The 19915-nt window shown below is 42.6% G+C and overlaps 1 protein-coding gene across 2 annotated transcripts in view; it reads right to left on the bottom strand.

The window, feature by feature from the left end:
• Positions 1-674: 674 nt before the first annotated feature.
• The window catches only part of PGM1 (phosphoglucomutase 1), a 56157-nt gene continuing 36916 nt past the window's right edge, over positions 675-19915 (bottom strand). For both annotated transcript variants that reach the window (XM_059923949.1, XM_059923942.1), the window contains exons 7-11: positions 18570-18685; positions 9671-9806; positions 6666-6849; positions 3746-3880; positions 675-1343 (exon numbers count right to left, since the gene is read on the bottom strand). In XM_059923949.1, coding sequence (XP_059779932.1) covers positions 1254-1343; positions 3746-3880; positions 6666-6849; positions 9671-9806; positions 18570-18685 — 661 coding nt within the window. In that variant the 3' untranslated portion in view covers positions 675-1253. The remainder of the gene's footprint in view (positions 1344-3745; positions 3881-6665; positions 6850-9670; positions 9807-18569; positions 18686-19915) is intronic.

Genomic DNA, 19915 nt, shown 5'->3' with positions numbered 1-19915 from the left:
ATAATCCTAGTTCCCATTTATTTGATAACCTACCATGAATGAGATACTGTGCCCATGGCTTTTCACAGACCCACTCGCTTTATATTCTCCATGACCCTACAAAGTTAGAACTATTTTTCAAGCCCGTTTTAAAGATAAGGAGAATGACATTCCAAGATCACTCAAGGTCTCAAGTGGGATTCAAACTCAGGTCTGTTGGCTCCCAAGACTATGCTTTTAACTACTAAGTTACGCTTGTGGGCTGAATATAGTCTAAGATGAATAAGATGCCAACGGGCTCAAGATTTCCAGCCAAATGCCAGAAATCCTGCTCTCAGATTCCGAGAGTTCTGCTTCTGTCCCCTCAACAGGCAGGGTGGCATCTCAGCACCGCAAGGCACAAGGCAGTGCTTTGCTAGTTAAGATCTCCTGACAACTATCTTCCTTCTCCTTGTTCCAAGTTAACAATGTCGAGCTTAATTTATCCACCTCAGAAGGAGCCAGGGCTCAGCTGACCCTGCTAAGATTTGAAATTATAGTTCCTGAGTCTAATTTTAAACCAAGCACAGACAACATTTTTTTTCTAGCTGGGACATCCAAACAAAATACAATACCACCCACCCCCTCTAAAAAAATCTGGTTTCTTTCTGAAATCAGAAGAGCGTTTTGTAAGAAAAAAAAAAGACATAAAGAAATGGTAGCTTATTTTGCTTTAATATCCCAAAATATTTGCGTGAAGGGGACTACGCTGCAGAACAAGGCAGAACTCTGTAGACAAGTACGTCTCACTCTGAGGAAAGAACTGATTGGAGAGAAGGCACCAGAAATTGCATTTTGCTGGATTATATGTAAACAGTAAATGGGGGGGAAAGGCTCACAAAGGAGAAAGGAACTTGCACTGTCATTTCACAGGTGGATCCTAAGGACGGAAATTAGCCTCAGGAGCTGATGCTCAACCTCCATCTTCCATTGTAGTGTAAACAGGACCTGGTGCTAAGGAGACAGACACCCACACACCAGCCGCGCACGAGGACACAAAAAGGAACTGACAGTAGTATAAGCCCCTGGGTTCTTTTTTTTCTCTTTCCCGCATGGCTCCTATGGGCATATCAATTGGCAATGCCTTGGAATTGTACCATTTGTCAATGACTGGTTAGTGGAAAAACCGAATCCTAAAAAGCCTGGGTGAATACACTTTGTTTCTGTTCATGCTCTTCAATCAGTTGACTCGGAAGGCCTGGGGTGGAGGGATGTACCGCATCTGGCCTGTCTTCTTAGGTGATAACAGTGGGTGCAGTGCGTCCCGTCCTTTCCTGGAGTTGGGACAACTTCAGGGCAATAGAAATAAGGGGGGCCAACATGACCTGAGGGAGACACAAAGAGAAAAAACTTTGCCGTCACTTTCTCTAGACACGGATCCATAGCTCCAGCCCTGAGTAGGCCTCGAGCTCCAGACCCATGTCTGATGGCCTACTCCGATAACCCAAAGGCTCCTCAAACTCTATCAGTCTAAAAACAAAGACATGTTCTTTCTTCACAAAAAACCTAGTTCCAGAGTTCCCTATTTCCGTCAATGATCTAGTACATAAAGCAAATGAATGACTACGAGCCACTCTTGACACCTTCCTTCCTCACATTCCTGTTGGCCAACCCACCAGCAGCCTAAGTGACTTATCTTCTACCTCTCTCCCATTGTCACCCAGTTCTCTCCATCCCAGTGCCACAGCTCTTGCTACACCAAGCCCTCCCTCTGACCTGGAACAACTGTGCTTCACCATCCGCTTCTGCATCCTCCCATTTGTTTCCCACACTCTACCCAAAGAAGTCTTTTCAAAATACACCACCCTCCCATCTACCTCTCACTTAAGGGAAAAAAAAGAATTCTGCTGTTGCTTAAATAAATAAATATTTTAATATTAAAAAAAGAAAACTATGTATCTAGTTGAACTGCCCATTTTATAGATGAGGAAACTGATAACCCAAAGAAGTGAAGTGATTTGACCAAGTGATTCAAGGGCAGAGCCAAGAGTAGTACATTTTCTATTGACCACTGTTGCTTTCCCTCATCCAAATCTCTACCAACTCATTACACCTGGAAGAAAGTTGGAGAACCACTGCACACACTGACATACCACCTGCCATTCCCCTTGGGGCTCCAACAGTCCCAATGAAGTGCTGAGGCTGAGGCCCAGCAGCTCTAGAGTAGGGAAAGGCACGTCTCCAGATAGAATGGTGGTACACCTGGGCATGTGGGCACCTTGCATCCTTCAGGGCCCTCCCACTCCCTGAGGACTATGGTTCAGATGAAACTTAACTCTCACTCATTCTTTGTATTTACCATGTGTCAGGTATTAAGACAGAGAAACACAACTTCCTTCCTCTTTTGCTCTTGCTCTATTATTCTGTGGATCTACAATGTAGACACCATTGCCTTTGATTTTAGTTTTAGGGATGTCTCAACACCACAGCAATCTGGCGATAACTGGAGCTAATGCCTGGCCACTGGAAAAACTGTAAAAGTGAAGCATCCTCTCATTTCTCTCTTTTTGTAATAAAAACAATTGTAAGAGCCACTTTTCCTCAAAAGCTAATTCCATATGTCAGGCACAGTGTTCAGAATTTTGCCTTCATCATCTCCTTAAATCCCTGTAACAACTCTGTGAGGTAAGTAGCATTCTGCCATTTTACAGACAAAGAAACCAAAGCTCAGAACATTGAAAAGACTTACCCAGGGACACACAGTTATTAAGGAACTGAATTTAAAACAAGATCTAACTCCAAAATGGGTTAGAGAGATCAAAATCACTATGCCAGGGGTTTCCAAATGAGTTTCACAGGATTCTAATTCGGTGTTAAAAGGAAAAAGGCTTTGTGGGAGAATAGACATGGCGAACATTATTTAAACAGGCATCTGTACTGCAAGTCTGCTCCGAGCTCTAAGGCGAGGTGTGTGTTGTGAGCTGCCGAGACGGGGCTGGAGACGGGGCTGACGTACCCCAGCACTTCCTAAACTGGCTTTGGCTCTGGAGCTCTGGGTGGGGAGCAGTTCCCAAAACAAGGAACACACGTGGGGAAACTCTCCCCTGTGCGTCCCTGCTTCCCCTTTTGGGTGGCTGTCCTCCAAGTTCTCTGTTCCACCTCTGGCTCCCAGGGCCCCTCCTCACTCTAACATACTTCTGGAGACACTCTGGGTGGGGCTGGGACCCCAAAACACAGGTTGCAAGTCCGAAGACTCTCCCATAAAGACCTTTCTTTCTGCGCCATGAAACAGTCTCTCCTTGCCTACCCCCTAGCCCCGACCAAATCTAGAGCCAGTGTATGTTCTGCCAGGGCAGGGGATGAGACCAAGCAAAGTGGCAAATAATCAGTGACAGACCAGAACACCAGATCAGGGGCTGATTTTAAAGATTAGTTCTCTTGAATCTGCCACTTAACCAGGCGTGTGAACCTATTAACTATTATTTAACCTTTCTGAGCCTCCGTTTCCTTATCTGTAGAAGGGATATTAATAGATAAGAATAACAGATTGGAGAATGAAATGAGTATATCCATTTGGGTAATGGGTTTAGAACAGAGCTTGGTGAATAGAAAATGCTCAGATAATTGTTAGCTATTATTGTTTTCTGACGCACTGAAGGAGACGTGGAGGAAAGTGAGCCCACCTGTCTGATCATTTGAGAAACGGGTTGTGATGACAGGCGCAATGAAGCCACTACCCTTCCCTCCAACAGAAAGAACTAGCCGGGGCACAGGGCCTGGGCATTACCTGGGGGTCCTGGTTGATCTTGGCGACGTCCTTCTCATAGCTGTCGATGTACAGTCGAACGGTGGCGCCTGCACTCCCAGTGCCGCTCAGTCGAAAGATGATGCGAGAACCATCTGCAAAAATGAGCCGCAAGCCCTGGGAAAGGTAACAGAGTTTCTTTTTTCCTCACATGCTGGAAGAAAGATTGAAGGCTGACAAATTATGAGGGGTCCATTTGGAGATCTAATTTCACCCGTACTTGATCAATCGGAGGATTAGATCCTTGAGAAACGGCCACAGTTGAGCCCCGTGAGTCTGCCCGCGGTCAGCCTGTCACTGCATCCAGCCAATGGGGGTTGGGCTCATGGCGGAGAAGCATCCCCAGGGTCAGGCGGGAGACAGGATCCTGGGGAGGCTGGCTGACACAAGCCCTGCCCTCTCCATCCCACTTCCCTGTGATTTATGGACTAACCATTCTAGCTTGAAGCCTAATAAATAAGTTAATAAATAAGCTGCTAGATACGGAAATCCGATTTCCAGATCAGGAGGGAAACACGGACAGAATGGACTGAAACCAGAGCAGAGGAGGTTTCAGGTGGAACAGAGGAAGAACTCTTTGCAAAACACTGATGGAGAGCTTCAAAATAGAACAGGGGGCCATGTGCCCCAAATGGCAGAAGGCCAGCTATTCCGACCTTTTTTTTTTTTTTAATTTTATTTATGTATTTATTTATTTATGGCTGTGTTGGGTCTTCGTTTCTGTGCGAGGGCTTTCTCTAGTTGCGGCAAGTGGGGGCCACTCTTCATCGTGGTGCGCGGGGCTCTCACTATCGCGGCCTCTCTTGTTGCGGAGCACAGACTCCAGAAGCGCAGGCTCAGTAATTGTGGCTCACGGGCCTAGTTGCTCCGCGGCATGTGGGATCTTCCCAGACCAGGGCTCGAACCCGTGTCCCCTGCATTGGCAGGCAGATTCTCAACCACTGCGCCACCAGGGAAGCCCCCTATTCCGATCTATTGAGCCAGATCCAGCGGTCAGTCTCCACCAATGCCTGATGACTCAAAGCAGGGCCCATGTGGGTGCAATGCCAAGCCCCGCCCCTCTATCTCCTGCCCTCCCCCGTCCCTCTCTGGCCGCATCTTTTGTCCTCAATAATCCTGATTCAGGGAAAAAAGGCTGGGGACTCTTGAGGTAAGAAGGCTGAGCAAGACAGTTATCTGAAGACCCTTCAGTCTTGATGAGTCTGTCAGTTCTTCCATAAAAAGAACTTTGCATAAGCCGATGGCCTAACCAAAAGGAAAGATACTACCTCTCATCTACCGTTTGTCACCAGACCCAATCCAGGGTTTCACCATGCCACTCAGCACTGAAGACAGCAGATGAAATACACAGAGTACATTTCCACTTAGTCAACATGGGGAGGATGCAGTTAATACCCGTTTACCATTTCCTGCTTTCTAGACACATACCAGGGTTGGCCTCCTTCTCCCACAACTTTCAACTTGAAGCCTCTAAATTTTTTTCACTTGATTGCAGATGCTATATCTACTTCAGAAGATTTTCCCTCCTCCCCAGTCTTCCATCTAAATGCTCAGACTTTCCGATTACAAAACGTGGAGCTGCTGACTTCCTCCTCTGAGCAGGGAGCACAGTGCCCGTGCTCATGCCGACGCCCCTCCCAGGCACACCTCAGCATCCCCCCTCCCTCCTGGTGCGTGCTGGATGTGGCGCAGAGTCGGGGCTTACTTTGCCTAAGGGTCTGTTCTCTCTCTGAAGGCTTCACCACAAAATCTTCTGCTCTGCTCTGCCACCCCCCGGGCCCCACCCTCCCCTTTCCTACACCCACCCCCTCCCTCCACCCCAGGCCTCTCTTTTTCTAATTATCTCAGACATCATTTACGATCATCCATACTAGACCCAAAGTTCTCACAGATGGTGAAAAAGCATAAGGAAGAAAAGCCACGGGGCCAGAATTCTGACAAAGGGAGACTTCAGGCACTGAGGGTCACTGTGGCCATGTTCCATCCACTCGTCCACTACCTGCTCTCCAGAGAGAGACTTTAAATAAGTCCTGCAGCCCAACTCCTTCAAAGCCTGCTGGATGCCTTGAGAAGGACCCAGCCAAAAATCTCGGTCTGGATCAGAAAAAAAGCTAACTGGACAGCTATAGCATAATCTTATCTCCCTCTTTATTATCTCTGTTTCTAAGTTATGAGTCCATTCTGTGACAACAAGAACAGAACCAGAGGAGAGAGGAGCCTGGCCCCGGGTGTTAGTGAGAAGTCTGGAGAAGGGCTGACCCAGCCTACACCCTGGGTGCCTGGCGCCCAGTGAGGGAAACGCTAACAGTTCTGTACATATCCAGACACGGTCCAGGGTCTCAACTGTGATGTCCTCCTACGCGCTGCTGTGTTAGGGTCGGCTGCGAGTCACATGCTACAGGTAATAACAGTGCATGTTTCTAAGTCTGCAAATGGCTTGTCTATTTTTTTCTTCTTTTTTAGAAATCAGAACATATCACAGAAATGTCTATGAAGAGGCTACTCTCATGCCACTCCGGCATTCTGCTACAAGCTCTTGAGAGAGAAGAAGGAGGTTGAGGTCTAAGGCAGCAGTTCTCCATCTTTTTAAGATTCTAGGGCTCTTTTCTGCGCACACATTCAACATGACCTCTTGCATAGAATTCTGGAGAATGTAAAAGTCTTTCTGGAGTCTAGACTAAGAATCCCAGAATGAGGGCATAGGGGTGTGCGTAGAATCAGGGCAAAAACCATTTTCCCTACAAGTACCTGTGCAAATCATGTGTGACTCAGCAGAAAGCCACTTGAGAAAACAGGGCAGCAAAGGACAAATGACCAAGAAGCCTTTTTCTTTTTTCTCTTGAGATTTCAGAGACAAAGCTCCGAGGCTTCTCTCCCACATTGCACATATGTCTGTTCCTACCTGATTTCTTGAAACACTTCCATCCACCGGATCACTGTATTCAAAGTTATCAATTTTCACCACAGTGTAAACTTTATCTCCCACCGGGAACTGTTTCCCCACGAAGGAGCGATCAGAGATCAGGGCCTCCAAGTCCTTCATCATTTTGTTTGCGCCCTCGGCTTCCACCTCCTCGTAATCATACCTGGAAGAAATCACAAAGTTGAGGCCTGTGGGCTGACTTCAGATCACACCAACTTATATCACCACTTTCTACAGCATTTGTTTGGCCCTCCCCCAAACCATCTAACTTCAGAAGAAGCTGGCAGAAATATGAGCGTGTCATTCTCTGGGGATGCAGCAGACGAGGGATGAAAAGAAGGGTTTGGAGGGTTTCAGGAAAGGGTTAGGAGCTTCTGAATAAGCAGAAAACTCCCATCTTGGCTCTTCTACAGAATAAAGCTCTTAGAAGCTTCAAAGGCTTTTGAGAGATATTATCTAACATGTAATCACCACATCCTGAGGACGTAGAAACAAAAGCAATGTTATCTGCATAAAGGCACACATGACTCAGGCACTGCTCTTCCAAACTGCTGGAGTTTCTTTGGGATAAATGCTGGGAAGGCTCCCAGTCTGGGACCTGCCTGAGGCTGCTGAGATTTTGGCTAAGGAGAGTTCCAGTCTCCACAGGAGCTTCCTCAAGTAAGGCCAATTCTTCACTGACCAAATGAAGGAGCCAAGCCTTAACTCTTTTTTTTTTTTTTTTTAAGCCCTAACTCTTTACACCTGAAACGCCTCCCTCCTCTCAGTGAGAGTGGATTCCGGTCCACAGCATTCACCCAGACAGAGGAGGCCTGGTGTGGATGCAAAAGGGCCAAGAAAAAAAAAAGTACATCACAAATGAAATTCTATGACTGTTAAACTTTTCCTCCAAGAATTGTTCTTGACTTCTTTCTTATGAGGTTAAAGACTCTTACAGGTGGCTTTTCTTGTCCTAGTGGCACACACCCTCTTGAGAGAGTTCTTTTTTTAGAGGCTCAAGATAGCAGAGTCTATATTTATTTGCAATAGTGAAACAAATATGATATGTGCAAGCAGACACCTCTGAGACATGAGAAATACCAGGGAATTAAGGCCAACTATTCTGGCTCCAGGATTCTATGAATCAAGGACAGCAGTCCCCTTAATCCTGAAGTCAGCTCTTTCCCCCAGTTAAAATGATAAACAGCAAAAAATTACAACCAGGTGTTTGTGCTTTACATCTGTGACCTTTGGGTGTTTGAGGGAAATGTTCTATAAATCCTAGGCACAGAGGGGTATAATGGAAAGAATCTGGGCTTTGGAATCAGACAGAATGAGCTATGAACCCAGCCTTTATTGGTTACTAACTGTGCAACTATGGGAAAGCTGCTTCATGTCTTAGAATCTCAGTTGTCTTATCAATAACTGTTTTCGAAGCTGATGTGAAACAATGCATGCAAAAAGCACTTTTGTTAAATAAACGGAGGGTATAATGGAGTCTTAACTAACCATAAATTCAGGTTCTGAGGACTTTATTTGTAATACTTGGTTAGCAGTTATTTGAAATTAATAAAAATATGTTAAGATAGATTTTAGATGGAGACTCCTAACTGATTCTAGAGTGACCCTCTCTGAACAAACCCTCCTAGCCTTATTCCACTCTGGCTACTGTTCATTTGTTAACTCATTCATTTATCTATTCAAAGCATATTTACACGATGTCACTATGAATTGGTGTTTGGTGAAACCATGGATTACAAAAACAGATATGGTCCTGCCTTCATGATCCTTTAGGCTCTAGAGAGTTCATGACTGCTGTTCTGAATTACCAGATTTTTCTGGTTCTTAGAAAGTAGAGATCCTTGCCTTGGTTACCAGGGCTACTGTGCGGTACCATGTGGCAGATACTACTTATACCTTCCACAAAAGAATAACCTGAGGGAGGAAGATAGTAATATACTTGTCCAAAGTCAAAAAAAAAAGGATTCTGATTAAGGAGGCCAAGTTCCTGAAGGCTGAATTCTTTCTTGACTATCCAAAGATCATGGACCATTAAATCTGTGATATATTTTTTAAATTCTCTAGTCTAACTCACCTATTTTATAGAGAAGGCAACTGAGGTTCAGAGAAATAATACCTTTGTATTTCTTACATAAATAATTTATTTAATATGCTTTTCCTCATATTTATTTTCCATAATTAGAACAGTGAGGTTCAGGAAAAAAATTATTAGATTTTTACACCTACTGGGGGAAAGGCAAATTAAAATTAGTGAAAAGTACAACTGGAAAAAAATGTTAATGCTTCTTAAAAATAGAAGTATGTATGGTAAAGAAGACTTACTAACTATTCTAAGTATTTTGTCCACTGATGAATCCCCAGTGCTTGGCAGAAAATAGATACACAGTCAATATATATTGAATCAATGAATGAAGTATTGATAATTACACAGCCTTTGGGGACCTATTTTAATGAGTCAGAAAAGTTGATTTAGACTAAGCATAATTGTTTCCATAATTTCAGAAAAAGTTTCCATACTTTCAGTGTCCCAGAGTTTATAGAACAGTTTCAGACTCATATTTCATTTAATCCACTCAATAGCTAGACTGTTATTTCCATTTCTACAAATGAGAAAACTGAGTACAGAAAGAGGTTAAATGACTTCCAAATCTACTAGGAGGCAGAAATAAAATTCTAATCCATTCTTCTGAATCCAAATCCAATGTTATTATCATGTCCACCTGATAGGTACATTTAAAAGGCTGACAAAACATTCATTCTTTTGAATATGTTAACTAAAAATTTTAAGCCTCGTTCTTTATGGCTAACATAAAAGTTGACTTCATCTCGACCCTGACTGAATTATATTAAACATCCCCAATTGATAGAGGCTGAAGGAACTGAGGTTTTATTATCACTTAAGACAAGAAAGAATTTGTATGCATGAGAATTCTCTCTGTCCACTTCCCCATGCTACCTCTGTACCCAGCCAGGCTGTGGCTTACCTGGTGAAGAAATTCCGGCCATACTTTTGCCAGTGATCTTTGAGGATGTCCTCCACACTCTGTTTGCGGGTGGCTAGGATGGAGAGCCAAGCAAGGACAGCCCAGAGTCCATCTTTCTCACGGATGTGGTCAGAACCTGGTCAGCGGGACAGCATGCGGCTGTGAGAAACGTGATTTCTCCAAAATATTTGGGAAAAAACTCCTCAACAGTAAATATGACCCAAGCAAAAAAGTCAGAAAACTTTACTGAGGAACTTGAATACATGGAAGAAACCACATATTGAATAAAGCCACATACTATTGAAAAGAAGGTGATGCTTCCCAAAGTAATTTAGAAATTTAAGGCAAATGCTAATAAAAATGTCAGTGGAATAATTTGGTGGAACTTGATGTATCAATTATGAAGTATGAATGTGAGTGGAAAAAACAAAAGAACATGACCACTGTGAATTTTTAATAACTAAAATAGTCTGGTAGCTTAACAGAACAAAAGAGAGCACCCAGATAGAGACCCAAACACATATGAGACTTGAATAAATGATAAAGGTGTCACTTTAAGGCTGTAGGAAAGAATGGATTACTTTTTAAGTAGTATTTGTCTAACTAGCTAAACAGTTGGGAAAAAATCAGTTTTTTCCCTATAGAACACAATACAAAAAAGAATTCCAGATGAATTATACATTCAAATATAAAAACTGAAAACCTTTAAATATTAGAAGATATATATAATTTTTTTAAATCTTAGAGATGGCAAATACATATAAATTCAGAATTCATAAAGAAAAAAAATCTATGTATTTTTCTACTTAAAAATTAGCATTTCTATCAGCAAAACTACTATAGATAAAATTAAAAGGCCATTGGTAAACTAAAAAAAAAAACAAAAAACTACACATTTGCAATATAAAGTAGATATTTAAAACACTCAATATAGAAAAAGTTCTTATATATTAATAAGAAAAAAGTAAAATCTCGATAGAAAAACAGGCCGAGGACATAAATAGGCAATTCATCGAAGAATCCAATTTATATAATAAAAAGTTGTATTATTTTTAAGAAGACAAATTAAAGTTAAAACCGCAATAAGAAACTGTTGCTTGTTTGACAAATGGCCATAGATTTAAAAATGAGAACACCTAGCATCAGGGGAGGTATAAGGGAAATGGTATTCCAACATGCTGCTGCTGGGAGGGGTACAGTCCTTCCAGAGAGCAATTTGGCAAAAAGTATGAAAGGCTTAAAAATGGACTTACTTGTGGATCCAGGAACTCCAATTCTAGGATATCTTTCTTTAACCAAAAGAGGTTTGGTTAAATAAACTATGGCACATCTGTCTCCTGCTAAGGTCCTTGCTAAACTCTTTATCAAAAATAACAAATTGGCTCCTTTGGATGTGCTTCTATGCATGGAGACCCTTTCCCAAGAGCCTGATGGGGACAGAACTCTCATTTTTTGGCCTTTAACTTCCTTATTCTAAAAAGGGCAGACGATATTGAGCTTTACTTTCTGATTTCTGAATGGGACTCGATACAATCCCTCTAATAATGTTTTGCATGTTATCATGCCTTGAATTTCTTTATGTACCTCTCTGTCCTTCTTGACTTCCCACTGGGTCTTATTCTCCTTACAACTGTGAGAGTATCTAGCACAATGCTGGCGATGAGGCATGAGGTAAGTTTGTTTCCTTCCTCTCTTCATCCTTTTAGACCCAGCTCAAATGTCCTCTCCTATCTGAGACTAGCTCCCAGCTTCCCTGGACAGTGACGAGCTACTTGTTCTTCTTGTATAGCAACTGCTCAAAACATGTGATGCGGTGCCATACCCCTTGAGCCTCAGCCATCTATTTATGAGCCTTTCACCCCACTATCCATGTATGTCTTGGAGACATCTCTTATATCCTTGTAAGTTAGTCTGGTGGCTAGCAGAGCACATGGAATATATTAAATAACTAATTGTGAAGGAGTTCATAAATGAATTAATCAATTAATAATCTACTCCAACATCTTCTCTTTCTCTTTTTGGTTCGTAAAAATATACAACTTTTTCCCCCAAAAGAGTCCCTCTTCAGTAAGACACTACTTTTAGAAAGAGCAGTTCTCAAAACCTGGATGCTGGCAAACTAGAAATATCAGGCAATACTTTTAGCACTTTATATAACAAATTTAAGAAATGTTAACCTAATTTTATTAGCTATGGACTTTTATTTGCCTTTACTGCTATTTCAAGGAAGAGAAAGTTAGCTCTCTGGCTCCTACAGCTTTTGCAAGTGATGATATGTTTTGGCGATAGTTTACCCTGAGCAGTAAGATCCTGGCAGCTTCCCCAGTATACTGAGAATCCATGACAGAAGTGTACAGCTTGGAATTATTCATCTGTGAGCCCCTAGCCTTGGTTGTTTTTCTGTCCTTCCTTCCTTTTTCTTTTCTTTTTTCTTGGGGGTGGGGTGGGGGGAGGCGGAAGGGATGTGGCTGGACTGAAAGCATAGGGGGCAGTGTTCCTTTGTGCTTTTCCTATTCTAAGTAATGAATTGGCTTTTTCCTTTATGTAGAAATGACAATAAAATCTAAAAATCTCACCCAACTCTGACCAAGTTACTTGGAGATAACTAAATCACACACCTAATATTATAAACAAATCATCTGCCTTGGATAATATAAATAAATATTCTATTCCATTTACACAATCCCCAGTCCCTTTGAAAATTCTCAGTAATCTCACTAATCACCCTGGATGTCTCAATACTCTAGGTAACTCTGACTAATACTCAGGAAGTCTGGGTAAATTTCATTTTCTTTAGGGTTTGAATGAATGATGAGAAGTTAGTAGTGAAAAAAGGCAATGGTGTGTATATGTGTTTCTCAAGCTACTGTTGTTTTTGCAGTTGTGGCAGTCGTTGTTCAGTGGAAAATGTTTTATGCTTAAGAGTCAGAAAACCTGAAACTGAAACTTACTTATAAGCTGCTTGAATTTGGACAAGTCACTTAACTTTTCCAAGACTCAGTTTCTTCAACTGTAAAATGGGGAAAATGCCACCTTTCTCACACAATTTTAAGACTTTACTGCGATAGAATGTAAATAGTTTATAAATTGTTAAGTACAATATAAATGCAAGATACCATTATTAATAAGGGAAAATAAAAAAAGTTTTAGGGAAAATTAACGCTTTCTACTACCTCATTAAGCTTTCAAAAATAACGTCCCTTAACTCTACATATTGGGAAAGAAAATGGAATATAATCCAATATGTTCTTTTTTTCTGGGCAGTGTGATTACAGTGCTTTTCTCTTCTTCCTTATCTAATTTTATCCTATTATGAATGTGAATTACTGGTATCATTTTTTTAATTAAAAAAAAAAAAAAGCCAATCCCACTGAAGTGTAAGGAAAGGGAAAACTATCAGCAAGCACCACTGATCCTAGCTGACAGGAGTTTTGCCTCAGGTCTTTTCATGCTTAGTCCAGGTCAGGGACCAACGAAGCCTATGGGGATTCTGCCCTTTCAGCATCTTCAAACACCTGTCACTTGACTTTAGCTTAATCAGCACCTTGTGATATGTATAAACTCTGCTCAGTCAGGGCACACTCTGGTCTCAGCCAAGAAAAATGTCAACCTTTGCTCAGGGAGCCAAGAGCCAATAGTTTAGGGATTAGGTTTCATTTACCAGTATGAGCATCTCAGGAGTGCCTGAGCTCCTGCCTCTGCCAGGCCAAGGCCTGTGGATGGACCACGGCAGCGGAAAAAAAGCTCCACAGAGTTCTCTGAAAACCCTAGCATCGATCTGTCTGCCTCTGTCTGTCTCTCTCTCTTTCTCTGACCATCTCTATCTCTCCTTCAATCTCCTAAACATGCCTGGAAATGTCCACCCCACATATACCTATTAGCCTGGCTAACATCTCCTGCAACTACTTTCAACTTCCTCCTTATCTAGGATGCCTTACTTGTTACCCTCTGTCCTTACCCCTATTCTATCACACCCTGTCTGCTCTTACCCCAACCTACGCCAAGAATTGTATCCCCGGCTCGTGCCTGGCGTGCAGTCAGCTCTCAATACAGGTTTGCCCAGAGAATGCCCAGACCTCAGCTGACTGGCTGGGAGGTCCAGCACACCTGCTCTGTCCACAGTGCTGTCCTCTTTGGCTTCCATTGCACAAATGACTTCCCTGTGAAAGGGTAGATAAGCTCCTCAGGAAGCCTTTTCCAGACTACTCCGGCCTTCAAGGGGGCTCCTCCTCAGCAACCCCCAAACTTTCCATTTATCAGTTCATCCTGCGCTGCTTCATGACTGTCCCTGGAGCTCTGTTTCCTTTGGAGGAAATTGGTAAGCGCCTGACAGGCAGGAAACGTGTCTTAACCCAAACTCCATTTGATACTCAACAAATCTGAATCAGTGCCTACCATGTTCCAAGTATATGAGAAAATACTAAGATGAATAAGATACGTTCCCTGCCCTCACAGATAAGCACAGATGTACAGATGAGGGAGACAGACATGCAGGTAACAGTTTAACTGAGTTAGTTATAATTAGGGTATCAGCCTAGTTCTACTGGGGTGTTCTGCCTGGGAAATTTCCAGAGACGGGATGCTCTAACCTTCCTGCGGGGGCTTTACCTACAGGAAAATGTACTCAGTAGGTATGCAAATCAGGGCAGGCAGAGAAGTAGATAGGACATCTAATCCCTTACACCACAGAACCAGGTTAGGCGCCCTGACTATACAGTTCCCAGAGCATCCTGTACTTCAGTTTCTATCACTTTCTATTACACTTGTAATAGCCTGGCCGGGGTCCGATTTCCTTCCCCAAATGTGGCCTCCACGGAGTCCTCCACAGGGAGGTTATGCTTAACACTGTGTTCCCAGAGCCTAATTCAGTATCTGGCATACAGTCAAAGCTCAATAAACATTTGAGGAATGAGTTGATGAAAAGAAGTACAAATATGAAGGACTTTTCATAAGAAATTAAAATTAAAAGAAATCTTCAAAGCATGAATGCTGTACTTCTTCAAGATATCACTCCTATATAATATATCATCACTAGGACATTTTCAAGATGGGATGGGGGAGAAATATTGCTAACCTTTGGACCCAACCAGATCAGAATTTACTGGCATATTTCCACATGATACCAAGTTAATCCTCAACCTGGTTTCCTATCCCTCTTTCCCAAGACCCCCCACTTTTCCCGAGGAAGAGTTTCAAAAGCAGTGACATTCTATTCTATTCAGTGACTTCACTTTCTATTTCCTTCCCAATTTCCCAAGAATTCAAGGTTTCCCTCCAACCTTGTGCATAAACACGTGCACCAGCATCCACAGTTAGGGGGGAAAATAACTGCTCCAAGAGATCAACCAAAAACAACAGGTTCACCCTGTCTAGTTCTGGTGCCCTAAGAAAAACACCTTTATCCCTGGCATTTGTAATGCTGATGTCTGAGGAAGTGTCATAGCCTTGGTGGCTACAGTAATCATGTGAGACAGTCGCTGTTTCTCCACCGTGAACAGACTAACGTATACTTGGTAAGAGTCATATTGTGGCTTGTGCTTTTAAATGCTAGTGGTTTGTTTTATTTGGTGAGCCAGTTCTGAAGTCTGACTCCTATGCACCTCTTTGCCAGTAAACTTCTCCTTTTCTTTCATTAAAGGTCATCTCGTCTCACAAAGACCTTGGATCCTCAGCTCTGGACTATGGAGTGGGAATGATGCTGAGTCCCCACAAGAGTCCCAGACTGGCAGCCAGAGGTGAGGTGGGCATTCTCCATGGAGGTGGGTGTTTAAGCAGAAGGGCACTGACTGGTTATTTATGACTCCAGCAACACACAGAAAATTATGTGGGATAACGTTTAAAGTTCTTTCCTCTCCAACAGCAGGATTCTGTTGGTCTGAATGGAGGATGCCAAGTGAAGAACGTGTTCTCCCATTCATTCAACAAGCGTTTGCTGAGCACCTGGTCCATTCTGGGATTTATAGGAGGCTCTGGGGATATGACAGAGAACAAGACAGATGTGACTCCTGTCCTCATGGAGCTTACAATCTAGTGGAACCAACAGACGTTATTCAAGTAATCATAAATAATTGTAAAGTTACAGCTGTAATACATGTAAGGAAGAAGTATGCGGTGCCATGAAGTCCAATAAGAAGGGGATTTGACCCACTCTGGAAGGTTAGGGAGGCTTTCCTGAGAAACTGCCTCTGCCCTCGCCTAGAAAAATACACAAATAAATGACCCTGTACTCAATTAAGCTACAGAATTCAAATATTTCAAAGCTTGTAGAATCACTAACGTCCATCCTGAGAAGCTCTGTAAAGGAACCGTCGGAAGCATTTGCCAACAAGGGACATAGTAGGTGGAAATTAACTCCTCTATAAATAAGGAGATCAGAAGTTCAGTTAAATAAGTTCAGCTGCACTCACTCAGCAGTGGAGACCCATGGCTATGCAGCCTGGTTTTTTAAATGCTTATCTCAGAAATATTGCAGAACAATTGTCTTTTTTTCAGAGAGAGAGAGAATGAGTTTGTGGATTGTTCTTATGATGAATTCTCTCTTTTGATATAAAAGATATCAAAGGGAAGATAAAACCATGGTTGGTACTTAGTATTTGATGAGTGGGTTAATAAGTAAACAAATAAGAACAAGCTTTAACAAGAAATAATTTAAAATCTAATACTTGGGTTCAAAGAAATCAGTTCCACAAACGTAACATGGAGACTTTTCTTGGCAAATGTTCCTAAGTAAAAGCTTAAGGGGGTTTAATTATCTACAGCATTACATGGGCTAAACGGTATTATGAAATGTCCTAAAAGCTAACATAAATGAAAGTTACATCAAGAAAACTACAGGGTCCAGTTCTCTAGAAATAGTCATCCCATCTACTCTTTACTTGTCAGGTCAACCCTGGAAGATTTGGGCTCAGTTCTAGACATGATCTTCTTCAAAGGGCATTGGTGAACGGGGAAGCATCAAGAAACTCATGCTGGGTATATAACCAACGTGAAGTGAGGGATGACTGGAGGACTAGGGATGGGTGGCCAGAGAAGAGAGGACCTGAGAACTGCCCTCTGGCATCTGAAGGCCTGTCATGAGCAGGAGGAGCAGCTTGTGCCGTCCTGTCTTCAGGCCTGTTCCCAGCCAGTCAACACCTGGTTGGCTACTTGGCTCTAGGACTCTGACCCACCTTGACCAATGCTACCCACATGGGTCTGTGGGGCAATATGGTCCTAGATATACCACAAAAAAGAGATATCGCAGTTAACTATGCTTAGGTAAAACTGTACAAACAGGATTCCTTATAGCAGAATGTTTTGGAATCTTCAAATGATAACATCATCATGAATATCCAAGACAGAAAGGTGTATTCCAAGTTTCCCAATCTGTATTGAACTCAGAACTCTTTCATGGAACTAGTATCTTTCCACACATCCAAACACCCTGGAAAGACCTGTTCTAGACTCTTCTCTTTTTGCTAGGCTCAGCACTGAAATAGGTACATGGGGTCAGGAAACCAAAGGTTTAGACATGGTGCCTGCCTTCAAAGACAGCTTCATCCATAGGGAAAAATGATTGACACCAAGTCTGCACTGGATAACACTGAGGAGGTTTCATGGGAGAAGACCACCTCACAGGTCCATTGGGTATTCATCTAGTATCCCATGGAGTAACATGGCACCATCCATACTTTATGAGGTAGGAAGGGACTAAGCAGTAGACTTGTTACCTCTTACCAAAGACCTAGAACCTTGGGAAATCATGTAGCCTTTTTTGTAGACATTGTTCAACCCCCCAGACTCATCCATCTTTCTTAATACTCTCCAATTCCATCAAGCCAGTTCATTACCAAGAAGTACTGCCACTCCCTCAAGGGTATTAAACTGCTTAGAATTTTGTCAATGGGTGTCTCAAATTTACCAGCTCATTCTACCCACCCTGCCCTAGAACTTGTAGGAAAAGAAATCAGCATTCTATTCTGTTTAACTTAGCATGACTTGCAACTTAATGGCAAGGCTGATAGAATGCTAGATGTTGATCTTTTCTTTGCTAAAGGATGGAAGAAAAGCACTAAAGGACCCAGAAGATTGGTCCTTTTACTTCAAAATATTGGGTAGAGGAAATAGGAGGAGAGGAAATAGGGCCACTGAAGTACCTTGCAACCTGGCTGCTGGAGACAACACGTGGGAAAGGGCCACACTCCTGAATGAATGTTTAGAAAAGAAAGAGACTGATGTAGGGTGGGTTACAGGAAAGGTCATGGAGGTGGGAATTCAGGTCGATATTGGACAGACATAGAAGAGGAGAGAGAGCATAGAAAGTGGGATCTAGGGGTCTTGGGACATCTCCCAAAGCGTACCATGTTCTACTCTTTCATCACACCACAATTTACATATAGGTCCTTGTCGTCAACTTCTTGATCACCTAGCAACTTAGTTCCACGCTAATGGTCTCCCTCCACTTAACCTTAATAAATCACAACCTGTTGCTACGGAAAACGTGTGCCTATTAAAGAGGAAGATGTAATGCCGTGGTGAAACCTTCTCTTAAATAAAAACAAGAAACTGACTCGCTCCACCATATTTCTTCCTAGAAATGAAAACATTTATAAAGGTTTCCTTGGCCACCGAGGGAAGAAAAATGTGTTTATCACTCTGTTTAATCTCCACAGACTCAAGGATCAAACTTCCTGCCTCAGTAGATGTGATCCTCTGAAAGTAAAATTAGCCCTCCCTGGCAGAATGTGCTCATTGCTTTTCAAATGTGTACACTCCATCAGGGTTGTTATAAATAAGTTGTATCTTGATTCAGGACACATCAGCTACTGTTGCTATTTCAGTGCTGCCTTTAGCAGTCTAAGCTTTCACTGCAAGTAGCATTTACAGGAAAGAAATCCATGGCTCAGGACTGCACACTTACCAGTCCCGAAGCTCTCCTCCCCACAAAGGGACAGTTTGCTTGCATCCATCAGATTCCCAAAAAACTTCCAGCCAGTTGGGGTTTCATACAGAGTGATCTTTGCAGCATTAGCCACCCTTCAAAGGCATGAAATCAAAGTTACATCACAGCAGGACTGCTAGCAGAGCCATGTGAGGGATGGAAAACAGCAACCATTATTGTATCAAGGGTCCCATTTAGTATTCCTCAGAGGTACACATAATTCTAAGATTGGTGAAAAATCATATGAGAAAACTTGCACACAATGTGCTATTATATGTGGAGTCAGAGGAGGGGGGGAAAGAGGACGAAGAAAGAATTAATTCAGGTCACTGAGTTTAACATTTTAGAAGAAGCAACAGTGGCAAAATGGGCAAGGCTGTTTGGGGGGCCATTTAAACCCACATGTTTTGGATACAGACAGTATTTATAACCATTCCATAGTGAATAAGAGAGTGATGTTTTGATGCACCTATAGTCATAGAGACATAGAATATTGGGTCTGGGAGGTCAGTATTTTACTGAGAAGGAAACAGGACCCGGAATGTTATGTGATCAGCACAAGGTCACACGGCCAGGATGACCAATGCCTGCTGTCCAGCTGCCCAGTCAGTGCTCCTTTCATTTCCCTGGAAGACCCCCCAAGGGCAGTGCCCAGTGTGGCCCCCCAAGGACAGTGCCCAGTGTGGCCCCCCAAGGACAGTGCCCAGTGTGGTCTCCCCTGTGCACCAGCTGCATCCACACTGATGCATGGTCCCCTGTCCCCTCCAATGTATCTTTTACCTCTCCCTATGTTATCCTTAGCCTATTTGAAACCTTTGAGTGACTGTTTTTTTAATCCCTTGCCCTTTGAACAGGAAAAGTTACCTACATTTCATTTACTCTTTTAGTGAGATGTGCTTTCCAAAATGCTTGTTTTATCACTAGCAACACAATATCATATTTCAATTCTAATATTTGAGGAAAATTAGATCTATGATTTTGAAACCTGTGAAAGTACAATGAACTTTTTTCTGGGTAATGAGGTATTTTCCACTGTGATTCTATATGTGGATTAACAATTTTTTCAGAACTTGGAATTAAACTGTTTTGGATTACACAGAAGGTATTTCAGGACCTGATCGGTCTAATGTACAAGAGCGTGGCCACACACCAGCTCACGACTTCCGATGGAGGATGTGAAGGCAGAATTACCAGGTTCTAATTCTAGCTCTGATGTAGCTGTGGGGTCCCGGGCAAGACTGCTAACTACTCTTTTGGTTTCCTCCTCTTTAAAATAAGGACTGCTATGAGGATCAATTGAGATGGTGAATGTAAAAAGGCGCTGT

This window comes from Balaenoptera ricei, chromosome 1, assembly GCF_028023285.1.
Source record: "Balaenoptera ricei isolate mBalRic1 chromosome 1, mBalRic1.hap2, whole genome shotgun sequence".
Lineage (NCBI taxonomy): Eukaryota > Metazoa > Chordata > Mammalia > Artiodactyla > Balaenopteridae > Balaenoptera > Balaenoptera ricei.
The sequence above is the reverse complement of the archived record's forward strand: the minus strand, read 5'-3'. Positions and strand labels throughout refer to the sequence as shown.